The sequence below is a fragment of the Podarcis cretensis genome (genome assembly GCF_951804945.1).
Source record: "Podarcis cretensis genome assembly, chromosome: 7".
NCBI lineage: Eukaryota > Metazoa > Chordata > Lepidosauria > Squamata > Lacertidae > Podarcis > Podarcis cretensis.
The window spans coordinates 92,217,970-92,226,474 of record NC_137176.1 but is presented as its reverse complement, the minus strand read 5'-3'; the positions used below and the strand labels follow the sequence as shown (position 1 = coordinate 92,226,474).

At 48.5% G+C, this 8,505-nt stretch overlaps 1 protein-coding gene and 1 long non-coding RNA gene across 2 annotated transcripts in view; both read right to left on the bottom strand.

Annotated features, from left to right (window-relative positions):
* Positions 1 to 8,505, bottom strand: part of LOC307220594 — a 144,469-nt gene that overhangs the window by 26,707 nt on the left and 109,257 nt on the right. The gene's annotated exons all lie outside the window — the stretch shown is intronic.
* The window catches only part of LOC307220388 (CTTNBP2 N-terminal-like protein), a 38,291-nt gene continuing 32,757 nt past the window's right edge, over positions 2,972 to 8,505 (bottom strand). The window contains exon 5 of the mRNA XM_079984339.1: positions 2,972 to 7,533. Coding sequence (XP_079840465.1) covers positions 6,091 to 7,533 — 1,443 coding nt within the window. The 3' untranslated portion in view covers positions 2,972 to 6,090. The remainder of the gene's footprint in view (positions 7,534 to 8,505) is intronic.

Genomic DNA, 8,505 nt, shown 5'->3' with positions numbered 1-8,505 from the left:
GAACAAGTTGAATTTGGCTCAAGTTCTCAATTCAGGACAAAGCTGGTTTTGGCACAAGCGTGAACACCATTGGCAGTGTTTCTTGGGAGAACTAGAATTCCTTACATTGATTTTATTTTTATATACCATTTTTTTCGCTCTATAGGACGCACTTTTCCCCCTCTAAAAATTAAGGGGAAATGTGTATGCGTCCTATGGAGCGAATGCAGGCTCCTTGGCTTCAGCGATAGCAACACGAAGCCTCCGAAGCGCAGAGGGAGCGCTCCGGAGGCTACGCGTTGCTTTCGCTGAAGCCTGGAGAGTGAGAGGGGTCAATGCGCACCAACCCCTCTCGCTCTCCAGGCTTCAGGGATAGCTGCCTGAAGCCTTTGGAGCGCAGTGCGAGGTCCCACTGCGCTCCAAAGGCTTCAGCTACGCACCTGCCTGGAAGCCGGAGGAGGAACAGAAGGGACTCCTGTTCTCAAGCTTCGCTTGAAGGGGCGCTGCACAGAGAGGGAGAACTGCACAGCGCCCCTTCAGCGACGCGCCTGCCCTGGCTTCTGCCTTAGCCGTGCGCAGCCTCTTTGGGCAGGGGGATCCTTCATCCCGCTGCCCTGAAGAGGCTTGGTGCGGTTATCCCAGAAGCCAGAACAGCCACACGGTATCCCAGAAGCCAGATCCCTCTTGCTGTTCTGGCTTCTGGGATTCAAAATATTTTTTTTTCTTGTTTTCCTCCCCCCCCCCTCAAACTAGGTGCATCTTATCATGTGGTGCGCCCTATAGAGGGAAAAATACGGTATATTTTTATATATATATAGTGCATGGAATAAACAGCCTTCCGAGGCCCCACACTAGTGACTCTTGGATCTAAAGGTAAAGGTAAAGGTACCCCTGCCCGTACGGGCCAGTCTTGACAGACTCTGGGGTTGTGCGCCCATCTCACTTAAGAGGCCAGGGGCCAGCGCTGTCCGGAGACACTTCCGGGTCACGTGGCCAGCGTGACGTCGCTGCTCTGGCGAGCCAGAGCCGCACACGGAAACGCCGTTTACCTTCCCGCTGGTAAGCGGTCCCTATTTATCTACTTGCACCCGCAGGTGCTTTCGAACTGCTAGGTTGGCAGGCGCTGGGACCGAGCAGCGGGAGCGCACCCCGCCGCAGGGATTCGAACCGCCGACCTTTCGATCGGCAAGTCCTAGGCGCTGAGGCTTTAACCCACAGCGCCACCTGCGTCCCTGACTCTTGGATCTACCTAGGTGTAAATTGTACTAGTTTAAGAAAAACACAGATAATCTAGATGGAGAATGTTAAATGCAAGAGTCTTAATATCCCTTCGTTTTAGAAGTTGCAAGGATATGTTATCTACCACAGTTGTCGTTGTTTAACTTCTAACACCAGGTGGCGCAAGCGAGTTATTTTTGCACTCTCTTCCAGTGAGAAATTATAGAGCCAGAGATTTGTTGCACAAATCAAGACTCCCAATCAGCCAATTTGAGACTTTGTGACTAGTCTCAAGGCCATACAGGGATCTGAACCCAGGTGGCGCTCTAACCACATTGCGCCATTAAAACACAAATTCAAGATCTAAGAAAGAGTGAAGCTTGGAATTTCTTGGGTTGTAGTCGGCTAACTTTTTCTCAGAGCAGACCCACTGAACCTAAATTAGACATGGCCATTAATTTTAATGCATGTACTCTGAGTAAAGGTAGTTTTATACAACCTTAACTTGTCCCATTGTTCAACATATATGTAAAAAGAAACTTCAGTTCAAATCACCCCCACACTCTGGCTCAGGAGGACAGAGGAGCTGCACATTTCAGTGTAAGGAAAAACAGCTTTGGACAAGGCTTGGCCCCCCTCTTCTCCTTACCAGTGCAAAAAAGCACCAGTGCATGCATTCAGCTTCTAAAAATGCTCAGCTTGAGTCTCTTCCCATAAATGGAAAGCAGGTGTGCAGAGCTGTTCTGAGGCGCTCAGGAGTCATTGCCCGAGAAATGGACATGGTTAAGCAGATTGCCACCATGCAGATTAATACCTTCATTGATCTGAGCACAGCGTGGTAGAAAAAGTGGCAGGTGGAACTTAACAGCATTCCTGCCTAGGGAGAGGACTTTGCCTTATGCAGCAGAGTCCACCTCCTCTCCCAGAAGGGGAGGGAGAATCTGGTTACCTGCAGAAGTGTTATCTGCAGAACTGGTGCACATGCACCACTATTATTGGTATTTATTAACTTGCTATACTACCCTTCATCTGATCGTAGGGCAGTAGCCAAGTGTCCCTTTCCCTTGCAAAGTCCTGGGACTTGACCTCTATAGTTGTGCATAAATTCTGGTGTCGTCGTTGCTCCCGCAGATAAACCAAAGTAGCAGATAAAAAGGTAAAGGGACCCCTGACCATTAGGTCCAGTCGTGACCGACTCTGGGGTTGCGGCGCTCATCTCGCTTTATTGGCCGATGGAGCTGGCATACAGCTTCCGGGTCATGTGGCCAGCATGACTAAGTCGCTTCTGGCGCACCAGAGCAGCGCACGGAAATGCCATTTACCTTCCCGCCGGACCGGTACCTATTTATCTACTTGCACTTTGATGTGCTTTCGAACTGCTAGGTTGGCAGGAGCTGAGACCAAGCAATGGGAGCTCAACCCGTTGTGGGGATTCAAACCGCCGACCTTCTGATCGGCAAGTCCTAGGTTCTGTAGTTTAACCACCCCCACCCCCCAGTGAATAAGTATTTCCCCAGTCTAAGAAGGGCACTGGTCCATTGTGGCCATGATGCAAGGTAATCAGGAGGTGCTTTAGAAATGAAGGGCTGGGAATTCCAAAGTGCCTGGAGAGCCACACCATCATGTTCTGTAATGCTTGGTGTGCTACTGGCATACTCTGCCTAAAAGCTGAAGAATAAAGGCTGAAGTGCCCCAAAGCTTCATGAATGTTCAGCAAAAACATCCAAAGATACAAGCTGCACGGCGTACTTTCAAAACACGTTCTTGTACAATATTCACATCATAAAAATAAAAACCTTTATTGATAGTATGAACGTTTAAGGTTTAATGTTACCAGCTATAAAAATGGTAAAAAGACTTCTGCTTCAGACATTTGACTTTACAAATATACAGATGTTAATGACAATTAATACTAGATTATGCAGTCTGAACTTCATTAAATTCCCATTAGCCAGTGACAAACCTCTCTAGCAACACACGATTCAGAGAAGATTAAACATTATATTCCCATACACACGTCTATAGAGAACTTAAAAGACTAACCCTAGAAGTCTCACTGGATTAGCTGGAACCATTTTAATAGTTGTGCTTTGTTTAATCTCAGAAGATAGGCTACTAGCAAAAATACATCTTTCCTCTTGCATTCTCCCTTCCTATAATCCATTGTTGAATACAGTACTCAGTGCATTTCCTAATAAAATTATTGTATATAAATCTCTATCATATCGTAAAGAAAGGATACAAGTTAGTGTAAACACAAGGGAATATTTAAAGGGCTGCTACAAAACCCTCCTGTTTTAAGATTAGAAGAGATGCTGGAAAGAAACCATTCACCCCATTTTCAGCTGCACAGCCCACATCCAGACACCCGGAAAAGCACAAGTGAGCTGTTCTGTGTGCTTGTCAGATTTGTTTCCTATCTGCCTGCAAGCAACCAGCAATTACAATTGGCCAGAAAAATGGGAATTGTGGCACACGGATCAAAATTTAAGAGGGATATGATCATGTGGCAGGACTCCTATGTCCTCATATGCCTGAGAGCCTGCCCTCAGAAATAACAGTCAATTGGCCAAAATGCTTCCAACAGAGCAATAGACCAACTTGCAAGACCACAGAGTGGCATTTTGAAGCAGCACCAATATATATATATTTTTTAAAAAACAAGTATTCAAGAGCTTTGGTCCAGTGAAGGAATAGGACAACCTTCTCCCCCCTGCCAAGGGCTGCATTCCCTCAAGAGGAAACTGACGGAGGGCCATGGGGGCTAGACGCAGGGTCGGACACGGGCCAGAACTGCAGGTCCTCAGCACACCCCATGCCGTTACTCTCGCCCCAAAGATTGGAGAGTGAACATTTAAGTGTGAGATGGCTGTCAAAGAAAACAGTAACTGTCGCTCCCCTCAAAACACACAGAAACGCCCCTTTGGAAAGTGCTTTTCTCTTCCTGCCGACAGAAGGTACAAATGGGGCAGGATCTGCACCTGCAAAGCTCCCCCTGGTCAGGTGGGGAGCGTGTCCAAGGTGGAGGCTGTAAGGAGCAGAAAGAGGAGAGCCACACGCATCTCGCAATATGACACCTGCTGGTCCTCGTGTAAAAACAGCAAGATTATATTACAATTTTAAAATGTTTATTTGTGCAGATTGATTCTGGGGGAAATGGCAAAATGTGTTAAGGTCAGTGTATTCGGAAGCTTGACCACACACTCCTGCAATATCTCAGGGCCAAGCAGCCTGGCACCATTTCTGCCAGACACACGGCTTGCGAGGATCAGAGGCGTAAGACATGTACTGTACAGCACAGGGAGCTTCTTCATTAGAACGAAGACTTCTTCAGTCCTGTATCTGCCCCATGTCACTAACCATCTTTACTAGGGGAAAAGTTCTCAGACGTAGGGGATATAAAGCTTAAGAACAGCTTCCTCGTGGGTTGAATCCAACGCCGTGCCGCTGTTTAAGTGGGACACACTTCGCTCTTCCCCCTACCCCACCCCCCTGCCCTCCATGCACTCTCAAAACCTGGAGAGTTTGCAGGCCTTTGGGAGAAATTCTGGGGATGGAGGGAAGAGAGAAAGGTCAGTTCCCAGTGTGCAAGCAGTGTTGGACTTCGCCCCGTAAGTGTAGTTCCTCATTCTCTTTTTCTTTTTCGAGATATGAAGAATTTCAAAGATATCATCAAACCAAGATTAAATGAGTTGTGTGCACAACCTGAAGACTCCCCTCTTTTCCCACATATATATGCAACTCTACGTGAAACATAATAATAATGATTTGGTTTCCACAGCGCTGCCAGGGAGGTTGGGCTGCCTTCTCTCAGCAAGCGCCCCTTAGGCAGTAAGACCACTGTCAGCTCGACATACAGGATTACTGCGGCATGAGCACGTTTTAAGTTATTGCTTTGGATCGTCTAGTATGGATCCCTATCCTTCCAATGCAAAAACCTGTATAGAATTGACTCACCATTTCTCATTTCAAGTAACGTTAAAGATCTTTATCAAATAACAAGATCCCGCTCTCAGAAGTTCTACACACACACACACATACAACAGTAGACTATGTGAAGAATATTAAAAGCTAGCTTTCAAGATTTAATCTCGCCTATTTTATCTCTCTGCGTAAGAGAAAAATGCAAGGAATGGATACTTGACTGGGAAAAAAGAAAACCCAAACAAACTGGCACCCTGATTGTTTAAAGCTCCCAAAGTGTTTTTAAAGAAAGGTTATGTCGTCAGAAAGGCCTGGGTTGCGTAAAGCTCAGCAACAGGGGCCAAAGTGCTCCTGACGCAGCAGCTACATGGACTGACTTGGTTCATAGCAGGGAAAAAACTGACCGACTCTAGCGGTCACCTTTGGAACATTCCCCTTCTGTAGTGTACTGAGAACTGGAAAGGATTAAGAACAGTGTTGATTTCAACATTCATGATTCAGAGAGGAAACTGCTTTCTGCAGTTGGACGATCCCTTCTGGGATTTGCAGAGAATCACATTCATATCTGCAGGCTTAAGCTCAGGCACTTCTTAGAAAATGTCTGTCTGGAATGGAAGTTTGCATGGAGTGTTGTGTTTTTTTCTGCATAATTTAAAAATGAGTGTTCCGTCGTCATAGTCCGCTGGTCCGCTCCCAGCATCAGGAATTCACTGCATCTCTCCGTCTCTTTTTCTCTCTCTGTTTGATGTGCCTGCTGCTATGAGAGACCTTGAGGCTCTAGTGTTTAAGAAAGGTCTGTACACAAGTCGCGCTATTTTCTACACGCTATAAAATAAAAGGAAAAGGACACTAAGTGTGTTATACAAACAGATTTTTGTTACTACCCAAATAATAAATAACATGGAGTGGCTAAGACAGTGTTTCAGCTCTAAGAATTGCAAACGCATGGAATGCAGCTCTTTCTGGAGACTAGCTGTTGGCTGGCAGTAAGATCTCAATTTCCTTCCCATTGGCCACCACGGCATTGATTGAGCAGCTGCTCGCCAAGTCCGCAGGGGAACCCAGAGAAGGTGCCTGAGAAGAGGTCTTCATCGGTGGAGTGTGGCTGGCTGGAGAAGGAGCCAGCCCAGGTTTCTTTGGAGGAATCGGCGGAGGGTTCCCTCTTTCTGCTCTGGGTATGGTTGGCGATTTAATGCCAGGCGACAGTGGGCTCAGCGGGCTGGAGACTTTGCCTGGGCTCGACTCGCTTTTGGGGCTCATGGCGCTGGCCAGGGTCCGGTAGTCCGTGCCAAAGGGGGAGCTGTTGGGCGAGACGGGCTTGATAGGACCCTGCTGGCTGGTGAACCTGGAGAGAACCTGAGTGACGGTGTTGCGGGCAAGCTGCTTGGCGGCCGAGTTGTCAACAAGGGTGGGCGACAGGTCCCTGGACGGAGGGCTTTGGAGACCGCTTGACGGGTGGTCCTGGTCAGCTTGGGACTGGAATTTGTGGCGAGCAGCGTGGAAGCGCTGGTTGATCCCCACCTGGTAAGAAGACTGGTAACTGGGGCTGCTGGCCGAGGCTCCAACCAAGCGCTTAGTCATCACTGGGGAGGAGCACGGGGAGGATGTCAGCGAGGAAGAGGCGGTGTTGCTCGGAGACAAGGAGATCCCACTGGAAGGCAGCGGCGGGATGGATGGGGAAAGAGACTCTGTCCTCACCGGGGAGCTGCTGTTTTCGGTGGGACCCTCAGGAGTGGACCCGGCAGGCTTGCTCTTCTCCAGATTCTCCATGCTGGGCTGGACTGGCTCCACGCTCGCTTGTGCATCAACCTCACAGTGCCCATTTGCCTTGGCATAAGAGTGGGGGGCCGTGGCAGCGACAGGCGACAGGGCACGTGCCAGTTTGATGGTGCTTCCCTGGCTCTCCTTCAAAGGGCTTTCTGTCTGGCAAGCGACGGACCGAGATGGGTCTTCTGTGATGGTCGCAATGGACACCTTGGAGACACTTGGTGGAGGGTTCTCGGCTTTGCAGGAAGCCTCCAGCTCCTTGAGGGTCTGCTTCAGCTGCTCCACTTCTTCCTTCAGCGCCTTGGTGCGATTCTCCTCCCGGTTCAGCTTGGCTCTCAGCTGCTCCCGCTCGATGTCGAACTCAGAGAGCTGCTTCTCGACCTGGGCCTCCATCTGCAAGCCCCTCTTCTTCTTGGCTGCCAGCTCCTCCTCCAGCTGGCTCACTTTCCTCCTCTCCTTCTCCAGCTTCCCGCTCAGCTCCCCCAGCTTCTGGCCCTCCTCCGCAGCCTTGGCGGCGGCTTTCTTGCACTCCAGCACCAGCATGGAGGAGAGCTGTTTGTGATGGGCGTGCTCCTCCTCCAGCTGACTCGAGAGCTTCTTCTGCTCCCTTTCAAACTTCTTCACCTGGGACTTCTCAAATTCCAGCTGGAAGGGAAGAGAAAGATGCTTAGGGGGAGGTGGGGACCATCTTTGGCTTCTCAAACACTCCCCACAAACAGAAAGACCCTCAATGTCAGTTATGTCAGTTAACGAGGGGAGAACGAGTGCAAGAAAAACAAAGGTCTTTCTTGTGAAAATTCTGCCCTCCTAGGCTGACAGGTGTCTAAATCAACAGAAGATGATTTAGACACCTGTATAATAATAATAATAATAATAATAATAATAATTTATTTAATAATTTATTATTTATACCCCGCCCATCTGGCTGGGTTTCCCCATCCACTCTGGGCGCCTTCCAACAAAACGCTAAAATGCAATAACCTATTAAACATTAAAAGCTTCTCTTAAACAGGGCTGCCTTCAGATGTCTTCTAAAAGTTTGGTAGTTATTTATCTCTTTGACATCTGGTGGGAGAGCGTTCCACAGGGCGGGTGCCACCACCAAGAAGGACCGAGCACGTTTCCGAGCACAATTCAAAGTATTGGTGTTGACCTTTAAAGCCCTAAATGGCCTTGGCCCAGTATACCTGAAGGAGCGTCTCCACCCCCATCGTTCTGCCTGGAAACTGAGGTCCAGCTCCGAGGGCCTTCTAGCGGTTCCCAAATTGCGAGAAGCAAAGCTATAGGGAACCAGGCAGGTGGCCTTCTCGGTAGTGGCACCCACCTTGTGGAACGCCCTCCCATCACATGTCAAATAGATAAACAACTACCTGACATTCAGAAGACATCTGAAGGCAGCCCTGTTCAGGGAAGCTTTTAATGTGTGATATTTTAATGTATTTTGATATTTGTTGGAAGCCGCCCAGAGTGGCTGGGGAAACCCAGCCAGATGGGTGGGGTACAAATAGTAAATTATTATTATTATTACATCTCTTTGCTTCTTTATGTGTTCCTACAAAGACCAAAACCGACTGGCCTCTGGAACGGAGCAAAAACTCTCCCTCTAGTAAGTCTCCT